The 22,776-nt window shown below is 44.5% G+C and overlaps 1 protein-coding gene and 1 long non-coding RNA gene across 5 annotated transcripts in view; one reads left to right on the top strand and one right to left on the bottom strand.

The window, feature by feature from the left end:
- The window catches only part of M1ap (meiosis 1 associated protein), an 83,402-nt gene that overhangs the window by 5,835 nt on the left and 54,791 nt on the right, over window positions 1-22,776 (bottom strand). For 3 of the 4 annotated variants that reach the window (XM_006505368.2, NM_033079.2, XM_011241141.2), the window contains 3 exons: window positions 20,572-20,745; window positions 18,807-18,969; window positions 18,016-18,157 (listed from right to left, as the gene is read on the bottom strand). In XM_006505368.2, the coding sequence (XP_006505431.1) occupies window positions 18,016-18,157; window positions 18,807-18,969; window positions 20,572-20,745 (479 nt within the window). Of the gene's footprint in view, window positions 1-18,015; window positions 18,158-18,806; window positions 18,970-19,207; window positions 19,375-20,571; window positions 20,746-22,776 lie in introns of those variants that run through there. The other variant, XM_006505369.4, reaches the window with a different exon arrangement.
- Gm32644 lies at window positions 1,969-16,294 on the top strand. Its single transcript, XR_377783.3, has 3 exons — window positions 1,969-2,154; window positions 2,438-2,503; window positions 16,175-16,294. It is a non-coding gene; the product is annotated as a predicted gene, 32644 (long non-coding RNA).

Genomic DNA, 22,776 nt, shown 5'->3' with positions numbered 1-22,776 from the left:
ACAGCCCCACACTACTTCTCCCAGTCTAGCAAGAACAGTTTGGAAGACTGGAATGGGAAAGAAGCCCATCAGTAGTACACAGAAGGCAGACAGCAGGAAAGGGGGCTGTCGGGGCTGAGTGGAACACAAGGGAAGTGACCCAGCAGCTAAAGCCTGCTGGCCTGGCGAGTTTGTTTACACCCAGAGAAATTAGCAGGAGACAGGAGGGAAAGCTCTGCCATCTTAACTCAGTGCCATCAAACCAGGCATCACAGAACACCATGGAATCTGGTAGCTGCTGGCGAGGGGTAGGGAACACATACATGCCTCCAAGAAGAAAAGCTGTGGCTGGTTATTCTTGTGGTTGGTGGCGATGGCTGAAAGTTTTGGAGCCTGGTGCTTCCTCAATAAAAGCATGGGTGGAGATAGATGATCTGGGCATGAGAAAGTTAACTATAACTCTAATCACAATCACAATAGTGATGGTGAATATCATCATAACTCACCACACTGGAATGCGTACCCAGCCACAGACACTGTACAAAAAGAGCACTATGGAGGCCTTTCCAAGTTCACATGCTATTATTATTGTGCTTATATCTAGAGGTTTTTCTGGAGAACAGATTGAAAATGTGATGTAAAGTCTACTTGAGGCTTCCTGAATCCATCAAGCTGGGAGTAAATAATATTAAAATGATAGTGTATGTGTGTGTCTGGGTATTTACCTACTGTAGGGACACAGCCTTGCTCATTCTGAGGAAAGACTAGGCAATTGTTTGACTTCCTTTGGCCAAAGTAACTTCTCATTGGGGTCAAGGTTTCAATCAGTATTGTTTTTCAGTCTTCTATCTTGTACCAGTTCAGGCACTTGTTTGTAAGTTTGTTAAAATTTTATTGAGCCAGAGAGATGGCTCAGTGGTTAGGAGCATTTGCAGAATTGAATACCTAGGTTCAATTCCTGGTGCCCACCTGGTGTCTACAGTTTCAGGGGACCTAACACCCTCTTTTGACCTCCATGAGCACTAGGCATGCACGAGATGCACACACATGCATGCAGACAAAACACTTAACAGTTTTTATTGGGTGCCTATTATATTCCACGGCTTAGGTGTGCGGAGTTCACCGGATACACCCTGTGTCCTGTTGGCATTTATAATAGAGTAAGGGGGAATCTTGCAAAGGATGCTCGCCTAAGACTCCATGTGATCGACTCTTCTGACTGGTCTGTGTCCTGTGTCACATATCAGTCCTAAACAAGCTGATAATGTCAACCACCTGCTCTAGCATGACATGACTAAGCATGAGGTATCTAGCTACTGGAGGCAACGAGCTAGGGGCCACGGCAATATGATGTTTCTTAGATCTCCTCTTTAAGGAAGAGTCATGGATTTGCTAAGGATCTCGAAATTTCCTTTGGCACATACATAGAAAGGAATGAAATCTCAAAAGTCTCTGCTAATGTCGGGATGCTCAGAGGACTAAGTAAAACTTTTTGGTCCTCTCCCTTTCCTTGGGTTTGATATAATAAAGAAGTTGTTACAAAGCTCTGGAAGAGAAATTAATATGTCCTTATCAGATGACAACTCCCACTGATCTTCAGTTCCTAGGAACATCTGGAAAAAGGGAGGAGGAAGGAAGTTTGAACTTTAAAGCTCCTCTTTAGGGTTGTAGACTTCTAACATCTCCTCCTGGATAGTAGCTTATGGCACTAGACCCTTGAGGTCCAGGGCCCAAGTCTAAGTATACTAACCAAATTATGGGTTGAACTGTTAGGACAAGCAGTTGTACCTATGTTGGGTGTGGTATCTGAGGCTGAGAAAAAGCACTACTTAGGAACATCTCAAAAACAGCAGTCTTTAGAGTCTCAAGGGAAACAGCCTTAAGACTGTAGTAGACTGCTGAGTTCTTTCTAATATACTTTGACTACTTCTAAGGAAGAGGGAACCTTTAGGAGGTGGGGCCTAGCTGAAGGAAGTGGATCATAGAGGCTTGTAGTCTGGCCTGGATTCCAGTTCTGGTCCATTGAGATGTGATAAGTGAGCCTCTATCACTGTGAGCCTCCTTTGCTGAACACTATTCCCACCAGGAGAGGCTGCATCTCCTCACTGTGAGACAATACATCTCTCCTCCTCAAAGTCGTTCCTTGTCAGGTATTCAGTCACATCAACAAGAAAGGTAACTATTACACAGTATGTGAACAGATTATGCTGTGATTGAAGAGTTTACATTGAATGCAGGTTAGACTTTACAAAGTGGGCTCCTTCTCTTTAGAGCGGAGTGGACAGGGAAGCTTTGAACGGCACAGTATAGTCCAAGTTCAGCCTGAGTAAGGCCATCCTCCCCCAACACCCTCTGTAGCTTCTAATTACTGGAGTTGTGACAGAAGATGTGGCAACCATTCAAAATTGGGTCTCCACCACACTCATGTTTTATTCTCTTATCTTTACCTACTTTCCAGCCTTCTGTCATTGGTTTGAGAGTGATCATGAGACCCAAGTTTACATCATGGAACAGAAGTTTCTGGGTAAGTCTTCTGGAATATCCTGGTAGGTCTTTATCTTTATGATAAGATTTAGTCTTAAGGCTTAGCAACCACCCTGGAGCTACGAGGCAACAGGCAGAAAAATGATGTCTCTCTGCTATGGATACTGGAGCACAAAAATGGAGGTGGGTCCTTGGCTGGTCAATTGCATCAGCTATGAGTTAGTTTCTCCTCAGATATCTTGTTACATGAGAAAAACAAGATCTTAATTATAGGCTGGACTTGGAGGTACACACCCTTAATCCCAACACTTAGAACAGAGGCAGGTGGATTTCTGTGAGTGTAAGGCTAGCCTTGTCTGCATAACAAGTTCCAGGCCAGCTAGGGCTACATACACATCTCAGAAAACTTAATTAATTTACAGTTGTGGAGGTTGTCTTCTAGCTGTAGCCCAATGATTCATTATAGATACCAATGAGAAGGAAGAGGCTATGGTTACTGACCTCTGGCTGACAGGAATAGAAGCAGCATCGCCGCCAGCCTTGCAAGGTCAGGGGAGTGTCTGTTATAGCAGGCAGAAATTTTAACCTCACAGACCAGTACTGCCCTGGTCTTCCATCAGTGTGATGTCCAGAGAACAACTACAGTGTGCAACTGATGGAGTGTGACCAGCTGCCAAGTGAGGTAGGTATTTCAGAGGCAATCTGAGAGGGCTGGGGGAACAAAACACCCTTTGCTTGTGGAGAGAGAGGCATCTCCTTGGTATAATGTGCCTAGGAAAAGAAGCTGTAAGCTAAGCATGCCTGGGGCTTTAGGAAACTGGGAGGAAGCAAGGAAGAAATAGGGCTGTTTAGGACTTGCTTTTTCTCTCACCCAAGCAAGGAACAAACCAGGAGAGAAGCAGCGGTGGCAGCATCCAGTGCCCTTATTGGCTTGAATCTGAACGAGTTCCCATAGACTGTGTTGCAATCTTGGTCCTCAGTAGATGGAAGCATCTGGGAGAAGTTAGAAACTTTAGGAGGTGGGGCCTAGCTGCAGGAAAGAGGTCACCCAGGGGAAGTTAGATGGAAGTTAGATCTTGGAAGTTAGATCTTACCTTGTCCTTCCTTCCTGTCATTCTCTCTGCCTCCTGCTCATCATGAACTGAGACATCTCTTTTTCATCATGGGCCTAGAGTCAACTGAGCCAAGGGCTATGTTCTGAATATTTGAAATTGTGAGCCAAAATAAGTTCTCCCTCTCTTGATTATATCAGGCATCTTGCCATAGTGCTAAAAATCTGACTGATACACCCATGTGTATCACACTAGCTTTCATAAGCAGGGGAGATGGTAAAAGATTCCAAACCACCTAATACAGATTACCCAGCCCTCACAAATGAACGAGGGAACACTTTCCAGAACAGACAACAATACAGACTTTTACACCTTTAAAAAGACTAACAGCATACAAAATCTTTTCTCCAACCACAGTAGAATGAAAGTAGAAATCAGTAATGAAAGCAACAATATACTTCAACATGTTCATAGCTGAGGGCATCACAGGAGAACGTAGAAAATAATTTACAGGGAATGAAAAGTAAAACACAAGATGGCAAAGTTTATGACAAACTGCTACGGCGGGGCTTACGGTAAGAGAGGAGAAAAGGAGTCACCAATCTTTCCTAGCAGAGAACCCTGTGGGTTACAACGACGACTGGTCAGGCAAGATATGCCCATGGGTGCAATAGTGGCCCAAATGTCAGGAAGTAACAACTTTCTGATTGGCTTTAAGGCCCACTTCACAAGTTGAAACCATACCTGATACTATTACCAGGGCCAAGAATCTGTAGCTAGACAGACCATAGGCCTTAGGGAAGAACCTGTTTCTATTACTCTGGTAAGTGGACATAAAATCAAACCAACTCCTAATGGCCTATCCCTATACCCATAGATTAGAGCGTGTCTCAGCCCTCACTATAGAAATTTCTTTTTATTTTTTTATTTTTTATTTTATTTTTGCAGTAAATAGTGATGAACTTGGAGACCCACAACTGGTCAAGGTGCAGAGAATAAGAGATTGTGGACATTTGTATCACACTCCTCCACCCAAGACTCAGGGATCATGGAGAGGGGCAAAGAGACAATGAGAGTCAGAGGTGGTGGATGACCACAGGAGACTGTTGTCTGGGCATAGCAGGACAGTTGCGTGGATGACTCCACAGCAACTGAGATAGCACGCAGAAGACAAGATTTTTCTTTATGTGTATGGGTGTTTTGCCTGCAGGCATATCTGTGCATCACATGCATGCCTGGAGCCTGTGGAGGTCAGAGAGGGCATCACATATTCTGGAACTGTAGTTACAGAGGGCTTTGAGCCACCATGAGAGTGCTGGAACCGAACCTAGGTCTTCTGTAAGAGAAACAAGTGCTCTTAACTGCTGAGCCATCTCTCCAGTCCTTTGGATTAATATTTTAAAAAACCCAGTCAGTAGATTATACTATGCTGTCTTAGTTAGGGTTTGTATTAGTGTGAAGAGACACCATGATGGAGACGACCCTTATAAAGGACAATATTTGATTGGTACTGGCTTACAATTCAGAGGCTTAATTTATTATTGTCATGGCAGGAAATCTGGTGGCAAGCAGGCAGACATGGTGTTGGAGAAGGAGCTGAGAGTTCTACATCTTGATCTGCAGGTGGAAAAAGGAGACTCTTCCACACTGGACGTAGCTTGAGCATATAAGACGTCAAAGCCTGCCTGCACTGGAGCACACTTCCTCCAGCGAGGCCACACCTCCTAATATGGCCACTCCCTATGGGCCAAGCATTCAAACACACAAGTCTATGGAGTTCATACTTATTCAAACCACCACATATGCTAATAAAGTAAAGAGAAAGAAACCTCTATATAGTTACCTGGTAGGTTTTATTTAAAAAAGAAAGAAAGAAAGAAAGAGAGAAAGAGAGAGAGAGAGAGAGAGACATTAAAAACAAACAACAAACTAGGAATCAGGGTAGTACTTCCTTATCTTGACAAAGTGCTAAAACCAAAATAAAACAACAAAATTGAAAAAGAACCTCATAGTTGCCCACTGTAGTGGCTTGTGCCTATGATTAGAACACAGGGGAGGGCAGATGCGGGGAGGATCACCACAAGTTCAAAACCAGCCAGGGCTAGGTAGTGAGTTCCAGGCCAACTTGGACTACAGTGTAAGACTCTGTTTCAAAACAAATAAACAAGCAAACAACTCCCTACCTGCACAAAACTCCCTCAAGATTCTAACTCAGTGGTAAACAGTGGCACGCTGTGGTTTGAATGTGAGCGGCACCCACAGGCTCATACTTGTGAGTGCTTAGTCATTGGTGGCGCTATTAGGAGGTGTAGTTTTGTAGGAGGAAATGTGTCACTGAGGGTGGGCTTTGAGGTTTCAAAAGTCCAAGCCAGGCCCAGTGGCTCTCTCTTCCTGCTGTCTGCTGATCCAGATGTAGAACTCTCAGCTAGTTCTCCAGCATCATGTCTGCCTGCATGCCATCATGGTCTCTGACATGATGATAATGAACTAGGCCTCTGAAACTGTAAGCTAGCCCCAGTGAAATGCTTTCTTTGTTCTTTTCATTTTTTGAGACAAGGTTTCTCTGTGTAGTCCTGGCCGCCTTAGAACTCACCCTGTAGACCGGGATGGCCTCAAACTCACAGAGATCTACTTGCTTCTGCCTCCTGCGTGTTGGGATGAAAGGTGTGTGCCACCACTGCCTGGTTTAGATGCTTTTTTTTTTTTTTTTTTTAAATAAGACTTGCTGTGGTCTTGGTGTCTCTTCACAGCAACAGAAGAGCAGAAACAAATATATCTGGTCTTACCCATTATCTACAATAATGTACTGGAGACATACTGAAGACCAGAGGTCTTTTAGGAGGTTAGGATTCTGTATCTGACTCCGGGTGAGGCACATCCATGAAGATGCCAGGTATACTAACAACATGGCACACGGGAACTGGTACTTTCTGACTTTGGCATAAGAAAACAGCAGCATGACAGTTAGCACAGTAGAGAGCTGTGGACCAACCTGCGCTGTTATGGGTGCTATGATGGCCAGGTAAGATGTGGCAACAGACACAAGGGTGGAAAAGGACAAGCGATGAGTGGGGACAAGGTCTGATGGGGTAGGAAAGCTTCACAGAGGGCATTTAAGCAGAATCTGGAGAAAGTGAATAAAACTCGGTGAGCTGGGCAGAGGCAAGGGTGAGCACACCACGGTAGAGGCGTGAAAGAAGTTAGTGTATTTGGGAACAGTTAGTAACTTATTGCTCTCTCTGGAATGGAGACTAGAAGAAGCCTAGTGAAATGAAGCAAGGGAAGTAGACCAGGATGGACCACAGGAATCCTATTGACCTCATGCCTTTATGGTTACTCCCCTCCCGACCTTCAGAGTCTAGTCTCTAGCCTCATTCTGTTTTTCTTCAAGGCTCTTGACCTGCTATCACCCCACTCTGGGCTTGCAGTCCTGGACTTGACTCTTGGCCTGCACAGCCAAGGACTTTCTGTTTCTCCACCCGTTCACAGCCCAACCAGCTCATAGCCTGTGTGCTCAGACTGGACACATCCTGGCTGGAATTCTGTCACTTCTGTGGCCAGTTGGGGCAGACACGGACTGGAAACTCAGGAATGTGTCTCTAGAGACGCTGACATTTTAAGTAGGAAACTGAAAGAGTGAGGTGGTGTTTTCATTTCTTTTTCTAGTTAGCACAGAGCTAACTTTGAGAGAAATGAGGATGTGGAAAGTGAGTCACTGGCTGCATAACTGGGACTCCACAGTAGGGCCAGTAATTGAAACAACATTTTCCTGGCAATGGAGGGATTTATCTCAGAAAGACTTGGAAAATTAATTTTAATTTCTTCTATATATCTTTATTCCCTACCATATTTTATGAAGTTGTTATTCAAACAGAAAAAAAAAATGAGAAAGCACGCGAAGACAGAATAACAAGTTAAGGAAGTTGGCGATAGGAGAAGGGCAATGATGGAGCCAGGATTAGAAAGGCCATCAGAGTTGCTAGGGACCCTATGGTTCTTGACATACAGTCTGGGAGCTGCTGCCTAGTGGATGTTACTGAGTAACAAGTATGTTTCAGAGGCTACTGTGGTCAGTGGGCCAGCGAACCCCTAGACTGTAGAGCGGTTTAGCATCTGGGACTTGGAGCAAGCTTCTTGGGCTCAGCCCTGGCTCTGCCATTTACCTGAACCTTAGTTTCCTTATCTGCAAGACAGAGACAGTTCTTACTTTATAGGATCGTTATGGTAATAAACTAATCTGATAGTTGTAAAGTACTTGGAACTGCTTAAAGCCCAAAGTCAACATTATAAAATGTTCAGTTTCTAAAATTATCCGGGCACAATAGTTTACACATTTGATCCCAGAATTCAAGAGGAAGAGGCAGGTGGATCTCTGTGAATCCAAGGCCACCTTGGTCTACATAGTGAGTTCTGGGCCAGCTAGGGTTATGTAGTGAGTTCTCTGTCCGCCCCCCCCCCCTTTTAATTAAGACATGTTTAATTATTAGTTACTTATTTTGCCACATTAAAAATAATTGAGTAATTTTTAGATATAGGGCTATGAAAGCATCAAAGTACTATAAGGACACAGACCATTATGATCTGGACTAATCTAAGAGTGAAATTTATGAGATTGGTAGATGTGTAGTGATTTTCTCTGAGAGTAAAACCTTCCATCTTGGAGAGAAACTCCTGAAGACACAGAATGTCAGAAAGAAGGTGAGACAACAGGATGGTCTAAGGGAGATGAAACACTCCATCCTTCAGAGATGTTCCTTAAGCTCAGGAAGTAAACAAAGCAAAGCTTTTAGGAAGTCCCTGAAACTGACCAGACTCACTAGCCCCTTTCCCTCAAACATACAAGCTGTAAGGACTTCTGAGAGAAGAGCTGCTTAGAAGAGGCTCAGAACAAGCAAGCTGCCTGGAGGAGACACAGACCAAGTCAGTTACCTGTTAAGAACACTCTGCCCTGCCTACTCTTGTCCAGCTGCCTGCAGCTATGCACTGTGTTCCTGGTTTCAGGCCTTTGTGAGCCGTCGCCCATGCTGGTGTGGGTTTTTGGTAATGCAGCTGTCTCTGAGTCATTTCTGTTCCTGTAAGTAACCCCTTGCCCATATTCCCCTAAGGAATCCCAATAGAACTCATTGATTCACCAAACTGGACTTTAGTGGTGTCTCTACTTTGGTCTGTCATCAATTTCCTATGTAGAATGGAGAGATGTTTGTTCTTGTCTCCAAGAACTGTTATCATATAATATAAAGACAGAGAATACTATTGATCAGAAAGACTGGGTAAATCTTTTCTGATGAAAGTCAGATACCCAAATAAAACAAACTTTGAGGAAGACAGAAATGGAGCAAATTTCAGAACAGAACAGAACAGAACAGAACAAAACAAAACAAAAAACCAGGGAATGGAAAGTACACTTCTGACTGCATTTGACTAAGGCTTAAAGCATTGTGCAAAGTGTAGATGGAAAGGTTATGTAACTTTTACAGCCGAGGAGCCTGATAGGTTGACACCAATGGCTAGGATCTGATTAGTGCAGCATGTGTCTTGTCCAGAAAGCTGCTGCAAATGAAGAGGTGGAGGAGAGGGAATATCAAACACACTCACCTATACTCTGACTTGTGCGGAAGCTCATGAACCTGGCAGTGAAAACACGGAGTGGCTGGGGTGAATTAGAGACTGTGCTGTGTGTGTGTAGTCGGGTGACAAAGGTGGATGAGAGCTCATGATAACAACTACGTCTGCATCTAGAGATCACCTCAGACCGCTTCTCCCTCCCAGGACAGTCAGAGAAGCTAGATAGTGTGGAATCTATGTTATGTGAAGAGAATACAATGGGAAATGTATAAAGCTGGTCCTTGAATACTGACAAAGAAGTACAGATTTAATGGTACAATTATAGTCTCTAGAGGAGAAAGATCCAGAGAGAGGTAGGAATTAGGCTAGCTCCATTTCCCTGAGGGCATACGTTGACTTTGAGTGGGAGGGGATGGTGGTAGTCATAGTGGTGGAGCTCAGAATCTAGGATTCCTATCTGTTAAGAGATGTTTACAAGGAAGCAGATCTTTTGGCAGAGATCTGCTGGTGGGGTAGGGTGTGACTCAAGCCAGTTTTCCACTTAGGACATTTGTGATATACTAGAGTTAAATGGATTTGGAGGCAGAAATTCGTGAGAGAAGCTAAGTGTTTAAGGAGACTTGGGTGGAAATGATCAGGGTTGAGACCTTTTAGGGTGAGGAGAGACACGCAGCACACCAGGCTTGTCGCTGAAAGCTCTGGAAGATAGGCTGAGCTGTAGCAGGATGGCTGCCCAGCTGTGACTCAGCACGGTACCCGAGTGCTCTATCTGCCTGGTGCAGGGAAGGGCGAGCCCTCTCTACCAACTGAAGCCTCTATAATACACTTATTCACAAGGTGAGGCTTTTACTAAATATTGTTATGTTAAAAAAAAAAAGTCATGTAGGACTGTAAGTTTGAAAACCAAAAGACAAAAGAAAGAATAAAAACAAAGGCACCGATTAAGGCTTAACCGTAAAGAGTCTTAAATGCTTAAAACTGCATGTGTTTGTTTGTATGGGTGTATGTGTGAGTGTGTTTGTGTGTCTGTGTGAGTTGTGTGTGTTTGTGTGTATGTGTGTGTGTGTGAAAGAGAGAGGAGAGAGGTGGGGGTGGGTGGGGTGTGGGAGTGATTGCAAGTATAGATTCTCTCCACTGTGGAGGTCCCAGGGATCAAATTCTGGTCATTAGGCTTGAACTGACTCCTGTAAGTTGTCCTCTGATCTTTACATTTGTGAGTGAGTTCTCACACACACAGACACACATACACACACACAAACAATGTAATGATATTGAAAGGAAACAATAAGAGCCAGGCACGATGAGACATGCCTTTAATCCCAGCGCTCAGGAAGCAGCAGCAGGTGGATCACTGTGAGTTCGAGGCCAGCCTGGTCTATATAGCAATTACAGGAAGGCCAAGACTATGTAGACGCTGTCTGAAAAAATCAAAACAGGAAAAAAAGAAAACAGGAGGAAACAAATGGAAATTATAAAAGTAGTAGCCAACAACTCTGTGTAAACCACACGCCAGATATGTGCCAGGTTTACACATGTAGTTCTAAGCACTCAAAAATATGCAAGGCACTTTTTATAGTTTCGGTTAGATGTGACAGAGACAAGAGCTGCTAGCGTGTCTCAGATGTGCCTCTTCCCTTTCTTTCTCTCCTGCTGACCGCTCACAGAAGCCTTGCTAGCGCTGGCCTTGAATATTTTACACAAGACCTCACAATGCTGCAAATTATGTCAGAGAAGCTAAGTCAGTGTAGACTCTGTGGCTGAGTGGGAGGAGGAAGGCAAAGAACAGGCCCAGAGGATGTGGTGAGAGTGACTGTGTGTGCACGCATGTGTGTAAAAGGGCTTAGGGACAGCATCTCTGGGTTACAGATAATTATTGAGTGAAGGAGAAAAGTCTATTCATTTCTATGCCATTGTAGTTATAAGAGGGCTCTTCTCTGGTGTTTTTGAAAACACAAATTAATTAGTTAAAAATTTCTTTTGGGTCACTGAATAATGTTTTTTAATATGTCATCCTGTAGGCACTAGACCGCAGGAGGTCACTGTGTTTGTTAGGGTTCTGAACACACAAATACACCATAGTTAGAGATGTGATTATGTTTCTGAAGTTCACAGTCAGGAAGCAATAAAGGAGCAGACTGAGGGCTATCAAGTTCCAAAGCACAGGCTTTTCTTGAGCAAGAGGGATATTTTTATCAGAATATTTTAGCAAACTGCCTGAGCCACTCCAAAGTAAGAGGGCCAGGAGAGATGGCTCGGCAATCAAAAGCACCTGTATGCAGTCTGAGGACTGGCATTTGGATCCCAGCACCCACACAACAAGCCTGATTTCCCTACAAGGGTCCTTAACTCTGAGGGACATGGAGGCAGGGGCATGACTATGGTTTCTGCCTTCCAACCTAGTCTAGAATTCACAAATTTCAGGTTCAGGAAGAGATCCTTCCTCAAAGGAAAAGAGAGAGAGAGAGAGAGAGAGAGAAAGAGAGAGAGAGAGAGAGAGAGGACATCTGATGCTCTTTTATGTGTTCTGCGCACCCCCCCATTCCCATACTCCCTCCCCCGCCCCCTCTCCCTCCCTCTCTCTCCCTCTCTCTCTCTCTCTCTCTCTCTCTCTCTCTCTCTCTCACACACACACACACACACACACACATTAAAAAATAGAGGTAATTAAGGGGGAATTTCTTTTCTGAGCCAAAATTTAACTAAAGCCGAGAACTTGGCTGGGAGAGTGGGGAAGTGGTAGAAACAGCAGGAAAGGGCAAGTGTGTCATTTTGGATTTTAGAATAAATTAAGTTTACATCTCAGTCCTTAAGTCAAATCATCGGACATATACTTTAAAAAAAATGATGACTTGAAATATGCTTTTCTCTAAAGTAGGAATAAAATATACAAGGTCTGATGAAAAAAGGCATTTGGGAAGGGCTCACCAAGGAAACCGTTGAGCTGAGTCTTTCAGGTTAGGGCAGGATTTGAACACATGGAGAGAAGAGAAGAGACAGCATGAACAGAGGGGAAGCTAATGCTTCCCACTCATTTGGTTGTAGGGTATGGTACGGTATGTGAAGAGAATAATGGTAAGCCTTGAATATAGACTGTGTGTCTGTATTCAAATATAGGTGTGTGTGTGTGTGTGTGTGTGTGTGTGTGTGTGTTGCTAGAGATCAAACCTACGGCTTCATGCACACACCAGGCAAGTTCCCTATCACTGAACTGCCGAAGACACACAGTATTTTGAAGCTGTAGATGGCAGACTTACTGCCATGCTTAAGCCAGGCTGAGAAGGGGAGAGACTGAGAGCATCCCAGCTCCAGCTCGCGAAGGAGTGCAGTATTAAAGCACAAGTAAAACAGGGCTGGATTAGCACAGTAAGGATCCAGGTAATGACGCTGATGGACAGATCTCTCAGGCAGGTGAGGCTCATTAAATGAGTGGGTGTAGGCACGAGAAACTTCAATGTCAGGACTGCCCCAAGAAGGCGGTGAGGCTGGGTGTGGTAGTGCATGCCTTTAGACCCAGCATTATGCAGGCAGAGATAGGCAGATCTCTGTGAGTTCGAGGCCAGCCTGGTCTACATACTAAGTTCTAAGCCATCCAGAGTTATTGAGTAAGCCTGTGTCTAAAAATAAACAGTAAAAGAAAGAAAAGAGAAAAGGAAGGAAGAAAGAAAGAAAGAAAGAAAGAAAGAAAGAAAGAAAGAAAGAGAGAAAGATTAATGTAGTCTCACCACGTAGGTAAAATGGAGCTGGGGAAGGGAAGTTAGGAGTTCACGAAAAAGTTTTTTGAAAAGCATTGGGAACAGGAAACAAGGACAACTCCAATTTAGGAGAGGAAAACTGAGGTGGCCCCAGGTGACTGGAGTGTAAAGGACACCATGGCTGAAAGTGGATGAGGTTTCAAGCCTGGGTGACTTAGACAATGATAGAGCTCTATTAACAGAAAGACAGAAGTTAGAACAGGAGTTGGCTGTGGGGAACCCCGGTGTGGGAAGGCGGGGGCACAGAGAATTGCACGGGGAACTGAGGAGGCACTGGATTTGAAAAGGACAAATAAACCAAATGTAAAAATCCCGGACCAGAGATGGAGGCAAAGTTCAGCACACACAGGGCTGTGGAGACGGATCAGCAACTAGGAGCTCTTTGCGACCTTCAAAGAACCCAAGTTTGGTTCCAGCAACCATGCTAGCCAGGGCATAACTGCCTGAAACTCCAGGTCTAGCCTCGGTGGCCACCTGTAACAAGCGGCGTACACTCATATAGATATATATCCATACAGGCTAATAAAAATAAAGATCTAAAAAAAAAAACCAAGGTTCGGGCAACTTGTGCAAACAGGGTCAGGCATGTTCAAACCAAATAATAAGCCTTGTCACATAGTAAGTGTAAAACTATTTCTTGTCGAATGAATGACTTGAAGCTTGTGAAAAATTCTTCTCTCTCTCTCCCTCTCTCTCTCTTGTGCTGCCATTTGGGATTTATGCCACGCAGAGAAGGTGTCATTCAAATAGCATGGATGTAGAAAACTGATTTGTCCCTCCTCCCACTAGGAGGGCAGTGGGAAGATCAAGATCCCTGGGACCCACACAGAGTACGACTCCTGATGGCTGTCCCCTAACTCCCATGCATATTACAGCGTGGAAACCTCCTACTTCCCAAACAAACACACAAACACACAAACACACACACAAACACACAGACATAAAAGGAGACCATGAATGAGCAGACTCTGTTCTAGTGAAATACTGAAGCCTACAGTGTGAGCAAAGGAGAATCAAAACCAAGTCCAAAAGCAACATCAGGAGGAAAAAGTTTGTTTCAGCTGTCTGTCTGTCTGTCTGTCCTCAGAGGAAGCCAAGCCAGGACCTCAAGGCATGAACTTGGAGGCAGGAACAGGAGCAGAGAGCACAGAAGAAGCTCTCGATGGCTTGCTCAGACTACTTTTTTAAAAAATGAAACTCAGGGCCACCTATGTAGTTTTTAAATAAAACCTCAATTGTTTGATTTTAGCAACGAAGCCTTGGGAGCCAGATGTGGGGGTGAAAGCCTGCTAGCTCAGAGAGGCAGAGAAAGCACCCAGCTGACCTTCCTCCTCAGTCCACATCCTAGAAGAACCTCTCTCTCACCCTGTCGCAGAAAACCTCCATCAAACAGAGTATCCGTCCCTTCTACTTCCTGTGCGTCTCGCTATCTGTCCTCCTGAGTCCCTCTTACAGTCTATGGTTGTTTTTCCCTTAATAATCTGATGTTCACTTCCTGTCTACTGGTTGCTTGCTCCGCCTCTTGACCTATGTTTGACTTTATTTAATCCGTTTACAGAAAGCTCTTGGATAGAATTTAATCAGAAAGCTCTTGGATTAAAGGTGTGTGCTAAGGCTGAGCCACACTACAACTAAAATCAGGTTTTCTCAGTAAATAACAATCTCTGGGTTGATCACAGTGAGATAAAATATCCTGTAATAACCTGCCCAGTGGGAGGTACCACCCATAATAGGATGGCCTCTCCCACATTAAGAAAATGCCCTGTAGACTTGCCTACCAACCAGTCTTACAGAAGCATTTTCTCAGTTGAGAGTCCCTCCTCCCAGATACCTTTAGCTTGTGACAAGTTGACAAAAAGTCAACCAGGACATCCATTCATCCATTTAAGACATTAAGTTATTTCTAATTTTCCACCACTGTAAATAACACTGAGATGCACGTCTTGTTTTATATGTCTTTACTTCATTGTCTTGGACTATAATCCTGGCAAGAGTGTTGAAGGATGCATATTTTCAGGAAAATGTGTTAAAATGCTAATGTCTAAAATATCACATACTCCCCAGGCATAGTGGTGTACACCTTTAATCCTAGTACTCAGCAAGTGGACACAGGAGTATCTTAGTGAGTTTGAGGCCAGCCTGGCCTACAAAGTGAGTTCCAGAACAGCCAGGGCTACGCCAGGGAGAGACTTTGTCTCAAAAAACAAAAAACGAAATGAACAAAAAAAAAATCCTCTACTATAAGCATTAAGCCAAGTATAGCGGTGCCTGTGCATACCGATGCTGGGGAAGCAAAGGCTATCCTCAGCTACATAGCAAGTTTCAGAAGGTTAACCTGGGCTACATGAGACCCTGCCTTTATTTAAACAACAAAACAACAACAAAACAACAACACAACAACAAAACAACAACTGTATTAAAAGCAAGGTCAGGGAGGCCGAGATGGGAAGGTCTTGAAGTCAAGGCTTGTTTGGGTTGCAGAGTAAGTTCAAGTCCCTGGGTAACTTAAAATGAGACCTGTCTCAGACTAAATACATAAACAAACAAACAAACAAACAAACAAACAAACAAATGGAGGCCTGGGGATATAGAATCAGGGTAGAGTGACTAGCATATGTGAGATCCTGGGTTCAACCTCCAATTTGTCAAAAAGAAAAGAAAAGGGATTGAAAGCACTGGGAGAAATGCTTGCTGAGTGATGGATCATCTCAGAGACTCTGAGGAAGTGGGTGGAGAACCTAAGTAAACTGAGCTGAGGGGCAGTCGCAGAAGTGATTGATCTGTGTCACTTCTCTGCAAAGAGGAGAGGCCGTTCTTCAGACCAGAAACAGGAACTCAGTGGGTGGACACCAAAAGAAACAGGAAAAGAAGCCTGCTTCTGACAGTGAAAGACACAGCGCTGTGCTGCCCCTTCCTTTGTGCCTGTCACTCATGTGTGACACATGTCTGTCACTTGGTCCACCTAGGTCAAACCTGAGGGACACATGTCTCTCACTCCGGTCCACCTCACTCCAACCTTTGTTATCTCTAAGAGATGTATTTCATTTTCAGCTATGCGTGTGTGGTCTGCGCAGGTGATCTGAGAGCAGGTGTCCGTGCCGAGCAGAGCAGAGGTGTTGGCTCTCCCTGGAGTTACAGGTGGTTGTGAGCCACCATGTGGGTGCCGGGAACTGAACTCAGGTCCTCTGAGAGAGCAGCATGTACCCTTAAATTCTGTGCTATCTCTCCAGCACTAGGTCAAGTGTGTATTTAGTATTTTGTCCTTGGATTATTTTTTCAATTATTTTATTTCAACTTAAGTGTTACATTAATTTTCTTTTATCTTATCTTTTTTTTTTTTAGGTTTTTGAGACAGAATCTCATGCTATATATAGTTCTGGCTGGCTCAGCACTTGCAATGTAGACCAGGCTAGACTTGAACTCGCAGAGACCAGCCTGCCTCTGTTTTCTAAGTGCTGGAATTAAAGGCAAGTACTACCACATCTGGCTTCTTTCCTTTTTTTTTTTTTTTTTTAATTATGTGTATGCACGTGGGGCTTAATGTGTGTGCATGTGTGTGTGTGTGTGTGTGTGTGTGCGTGTGTGTATGTGTGTGTTAGTGGAGACAAGATGAAAGGATCAGATCCTGGAACTGGAATCACAGGAGGTTGTGGGTTTTCTGATGTGGACACTGGGAGCTAAAGCTGGGTCCTCTGCAAGAGCAGTAAGCTCTCTTAACTGCAAAGTTGCCTCTCTAGCCCCTCATTGGTTTTCCTTTTACAAGTAGTTATTGTAGTCTGAGTGTTTAATTCGTGTGTGGGTGTGCGTGCCACAGTGAATGTGTAGGGTCAGAGGGTAACTGTGTGGAGTTGGGCAACCACATTAGTTTCTGGGCGTGTGTTTTTGTTTTGTTTTAATTTGCTTCTGTTCAAAGGGTTGACATCTTGATGTTCAAGTCAGATGCCAAGCATGTGTTGGATACTTCATCGACCTCACCCCCCCATATCCCGTTCTTTGCTGAGCTCTAATTGATTATATATGCCTACAAATAGTTCTCTGTTGTATTTTTCTAACCATGACTTCCAGTATATAATAATCTATTATATATATATATATATATGTATATGTATATTTCTGTCTCCTCCTTTACAGAGGAAACTGATATATCTATTATGTCATCACTGAATACATATCTAGGGCTTAAAGCAATGATTGGCCTGGGTCTGGATCAGAGACTGTTCTTTCAGTGACCTGTGATAACCATACAGTGTTAGAGGGCTCTGGGGCTTAGAGCATTCACTGTTATTCTTATGTGTGTGTGTGTGTGTGTGTGTGTGTGTGTGTGTGTGTGAGAGTGTGGGTACCAGTGTGCCACTGTGCATGAGTGGAGGCCAGAGCACAACTCCCTGAATGTGTTTGCGTTCTCCACTGTGGATGCGGGGGTTGGACTTAGATCATCAGGCTTGCATGGCAAGCGCCATTACCACCTCGTCCGAAAGGAAGTACATCTTAAAGCATCATTGCTTCTGTTTAAAGGTGTTAAAATAAAGGTCTATGGCTGAGTTCAGGAAGCATTCTGCGTACAGGCTGAGTAGCCTCACATTGCTTTTTCGTCCATGCTCGCCACTGCTACCCCTAAACTGACTTTTACCTGACACTTAGAGATAGGATATAAATTCCTGGACTTCCTAGCCATGGTGTCAATAAGAGCAACACCTGGGCCCAGTGAAGTGGTAATGCTCAGGAAAGTTGACTGCTGGCAAATCTGACATCCTGAGTTCCATCTCCAGGACTCTATGACCAAAGGGTAGAAGAACTGACTCCCAGAAGTTGTCCTCTGATCTCTGCACATGTGCCAGGGCATCTGTGCATCACCCCCTACACATATGGACACTAAACAAATAGATGAAGTATATAAATAGTAGCATTGGTATGGAGCGGGGAGGTTCTTTTGTACCACACTTTATCAGTTGGTTAGCTTGTTATAGGCTGACACCTGAAAAGCCACCTGGTGGAGTGTACTAACGACTCCTTTGGGCTCATCTAACAGAGGCGACGTTAGTTATATTTACTGCGAATTTCAGAGTATTTCCAGGGTTTCCACCCTTCCAGGGTTGATACAGGTCTGGGATCAGGGAGGAGTGTTAGTGGCTGGTTTTGTCTAGTTGTTATGTGAGCACTCTTGCCCGGGGTAGAACACTCACCAGCAAGCAGTGACACAGGGCATGAAAATGTTGTTGATTTGTTTCCAGCTCATCCCAGTCCAGCTGCCAACAGCTTGTGGGTCTGAGAATGAAGGGTAGTCCATAGGTCAGGGACTCGCAGATCCCACTAGATTTCAGAGCCCTGGAAAAGAAAGTGTTTCTTAGTGGTATCCCGGACCTCTAACCACATCCTCCTGAATTCGGCTCTGGACCTTATTGTGCATCAGGCTGTGTAAATTACATAATGTGTGGTCAGATCTGCACACGGAAAGTTTTCAGAGCTCAACCGTCTTCACATGGGGCTTTACAGTAAGAACTAGAAAGCAGCAAAGCTGGGCTTTGCCATCATGGTTGTGCTTGAGAGCTGGGTCCCCTGAAGCAGCAATTCTAGCACCTAGAGTAGTGGTGGGGTGGGAGTTGGGTCTGGATACCCTTTTCCTTGAAAGGTTCATTCCTGTACTAATTCTAACAGGCTTTTGATAAACATCCATTGGATGGTTGGCTGCCCTTGAATTAACCTTGCCTTTCTCTGCACTCAGAGGCCGTGTTTCCAATTCTTGCCTGCATCTCCAAGTCTTCTGCGGTAGCAAGTCCTGGCTTGCTCCTCTGGCTTCCACTTGCTAAGAAGCCCAGCCTTACTTTTTTTTTTTTTTTTTTTTAATGACAAGCTGGTAACTGCTATTGGCCACTGACTGCAGCCCGACTGCAGAGATGTAATCTAAATCTCTGCACGTCCAGGCCACAGAACCAGTAAGAACAGCTTAGACTGCCGAGGCTTCCTCAAAGCGTACTTGACCACTTGAAGCTTATACGGAGAGGCTGAAGCCAGGGATGCCATCTGGTAGAGTGTGCTGATGTCTCCTTTGGGGTCATCTATTCTCGACACGCCATCAGCTGTACCAGGAAGCAGGGATGGGCTGAGAAATCGCTCTTGGAGATCACATTTTAGACATACTACAATAAAAGGAGAGTTAGAGAAGAGACTGGGTTACCTCAGGCTAGGCCTTTAAGAGGCAACAACAATTCCTACTAGTTTCAAGCAGGCAAGGGTCAGGAGTTGGTAGGGGGACTGGGACAAAGAAAGCAAGCTTGGTTGAGGAGGTAAGGCAGATCTGCCACCTGTGGTCTAACAGTTTACTTATTCTCTGAGCCTGACATGATTGTCTCTTGCTTTCCTGTCGGGCTGGCTGACCTGTTGTCTCATAGCGAGAGCTCTGGCTTGCCATTCAAGAGGACCACGTGTTCTTGGTGGAGCAGCTAATGGTAAAATATGCAGAGGCCCTTGGGCATCACATTAGGAAATCTTGCCTCTGCTGCTTCCCTGTGGCTTTGGCAAGCGTGCTGGTCAGATGAAGGAAGAGCAGGAAAGCGGAAGTCAGAGAGTCAGCTGACTGCCACTGTTTTCCTCTGGGCTCTTGTAGGGGCCACCAGGGGCTGTGGGAGGCACAAGTTCCTGAAATAGCTTATTTGAATGCCCTGAAAGGAACCTGAGTATAGGACAGAGTAGAAGGCCTCAGAGCACAGCGGTGGTATGATGACAGGCGTGCATAAACTGGTACTGAGCTGGACTGCTCTCGGTGTAGGGCATGCTGCTCTATTATGCTTTTTTTTTTTTAAGCTTTAATTTTTTGACAGGATTTCTTGCAGCCCAGATTGACCTTTGACTTGCTATGTAGCTGGAGATGACCTTGAACTCCTGCTTCTCCTGCCTTTACCTCCTGAGTGCTATGGTTTGAGGTGTGTATCAGGGTTTTGTATTTCTACCCCAGCAGTTACCTTTAGGTGCCAAAGGCCCAGGGTTCTGCTGCTCTGAGCCTGACCCCTTGATGCTACAATAGGATAAAACATATCTCTCTGGTTTGAATATTGATGGCAGATGTGTGAGTCTGTGGACACTGGGCTCTTGTGAGAAGGGGACAGGGCTGCCACGTGGAGCTTGCTTCTGAGTTGATACAGTTTTCCTCAATGTGATGCCTAGCTAAGTGAGATTGTTAGGAATTTTATTTTTATTTTATGCGTGTTTTTTTCTGTCTGTCTGCCTTCATGTATGTGTCTTACATGGGTGCAGTGCCTGAAGAAGGTGTCAGATCCCTTGGATCTGGAGTGACAGGAGATTGTGAGCTCCATGTGTGTGCTGAAACCTGATTCTAGATCTTTCATAAGAACAACAAATACTCTTAGCCACTGAGCCGTCTCTCGAGCCCCAGTGAGAAGACTTCTATTTGTTCTTCTCACCGCAGGCAGTGTTGGCATTATCATGCCCACCATTGAGTGAGACTATTGAGAAAAATGCTTGATCATTTGTATCCTTATACGGCGTAGCCGTTGTCTTATCATTGAGGTACCAAGGACTCTGCTCCTGCCACTACTTGGCCCTTGCAGGCTGGGATGGTCACTCTTGAGAACACCATCACCAGACAGCTTCACCCAAGTCTCACCCAATCCCTGGGCCTCAGCTTATCTGTATTTTGCTGCCTCTCTAGAGTCATCCAGAGTTCTAACCCTAGACAAGGATATCCTGAGCCTACAGAATCTATCTTTTTCAGGGCCGTGTACTTGGATGATCCTTGGCTCTGGAAGGAGGAGGAAGACTCTGTGGAGTAAGAAGAAGGTGGATGTTTTCTTGGTCAGTTTCACTGTTATGCAGCCAGGCTTTGAAGAAGACCTCCATGCTGACAACATCGTTGTCTAGCGTCTCAAGGACAATGTCAGCTTCCAGGATAGAACTCTCTGCAGAAGAAAGGGAGGTTGTGGTTAAAGTGGGTTTTTTTTTCAATCTTAATATTTATTTATTTAAAGGTTTTCTCCCCAGGGGGAGGCTGGGACGGTGACTGAACTGTTATGAGTCTGTACTGCTCTTGCAGAGGACCTGAGTTCAATTCCTAGCATCTATATCATTTGGCACACAACTACCTGTAACTCCCGTCCCTGGGATCTGATGTTCTCTCGTCTAAACTCTAAGGGTACCTGAACTCACACATGCAAACAGGTGTAATTAAAAATTAAAAAAAATAAGTCTTCACAATTATTTAAAAATAGATTTGTTTTAGTTGAAAATTGTTTTTGTGTTGGGGTTGGAGAGATGACTCAGCTGTTGAGAACACTTGGTCTTGCAGAGAATCTGGGTTTGAGAGGTGCACCCACATGGTGTCGCACAACCACCTGTCACTCACATCCCAAGTGACCCAACACTTCTTTGGACCTCAATAGGCACCAGGCATGCCTGTGTTGCAAATATATACATGCAGGCAAGAGACTCACACACATGAAATAATAAATCAAACCTAAACATGTTAAGACACTGTACTGGCTAGTTTTGTGTCAACTTGACACAGCTGGGGTTATCACAGAGAAAGGAGCTTCAGTTGAGGAAATGCCTCCATGAGATCCAACTCTAAGGCATTTTCTCAATTAGTGATCAAGGGGGAAAGGCCCCTTGTGGGTGGGACCATCTCTGGGCTGTTAGTCTTGGTTCTATAAGAGAGCAGGCTGAGCAAGCCAGGGGAGGCAAGCCAGTAAAGAACATCTCTCCATGGCCTCTGCATCGGCTCCTGCTTTCTGACCTGCTTGAGTTCCAGTCCTGACTTCCTTGGTGATGAACAGCAGTATGGAAGTGTAAGCCGAATAAACCCTTTCCTCCCCAACTTGCTTCTTGGTCATGATGTTTGTGCAGGAATAGAAACCCTGACTAAGACAGACACTATTTATGTGTTTGGGATTTTTGTGTGCATGTATGTTTATGCACCACAAATGGGCCTGGCGACCATGAAGGACAGAAGAGGGCATCAGATGCCCTGGCGTTATAGATGGCAGCTGTGAGCTACCTTGTGGTGCTGGGAATTGAATTTGGAAGAACAACTGGTACTCTTAATTGTTGAGTCATTTCTCCAGCCACCCATTTTAAATGTTTAATTATGCACATGTGTCTATATGTAGGTATTGCATGCAACTCCCTGGGCTGGAGTTACAGATGGTCATGAGATCCTTGGCTTGTGTGCTGGGAAAGTGAACTCGGGCTCTCGAGGAGAGCAGCAAGTGCTGAGACAGCTTTCTATTATTATTGCTACTACTATTATTATTTTTTGATACAGGGTCTAACTGTGTATCTTGGGCTGTCCTGGATCTCACTGTGTAGATCAGGCTGGCTTTGAACTTACAGAGAGAGCTCCCTGCCCTACTTCTCAAGAGCCAGGATTAAAGGCATGCACTACTACACTCAGTGAAGTTTATTTACTTATTTATTTGGTTTTCTGAGACAGGGTTTCTTTATGTAATCCTGGCTATCCTGAAACATGCTCTGTAGACCAAGCTGGCCTCGAATTCAGAGATAAATAAATAAAATAATAATAAAACCAATAAAGAGGCCTGCCTGCCTCTGCCTCCCAGTGCTGAGATCAAAGGCGTGCACCACCACCACCTGGAAAGTATTTAATTCTTAATTAAGCATGTTTTGAGACAGAGCTAGGCTCTGTAGCCTCCTGGCCCAGCATTTACTCTGTAGACCAGGCCTTGAATGTGTCACGAGCCTCCTACCTTCCTTTCCAATTCCTGGGATTATAAACATGAACCATTACATGCACCTAATTTTTTAATTATAAAATTTGAAAAATATAAACTTTAAGCACACAAACTTAATGTCTGTCCTAGACACCCTCTCGGAGCATGCACAAGAGACCTACACAAAGATGTTCAGCACAGGGTTATCATCCCGACAATCAAACTCCAAACAGGAAGCAGGTCTAGCTAGTGTCCATCAATAGA

Source organism: Mus musculus, chromosome 6, assembly GCF_000001635.26.
Source record: "Mus musculus strain C57BL/6J chromosome 6, GRCm38.p6 C57BL/6J".
NCBI classification, from domain to species: Eukaryota; Metazoa; Chordata; class Mammalia; order Rodentia; family Muridae; genus Mus; species Mus musculus.
The sequence above is the reverse complement of the archived record's forward strand: the minus strand, read 5'-3'. Positions and strand labels throughout refer to the sequence as shown.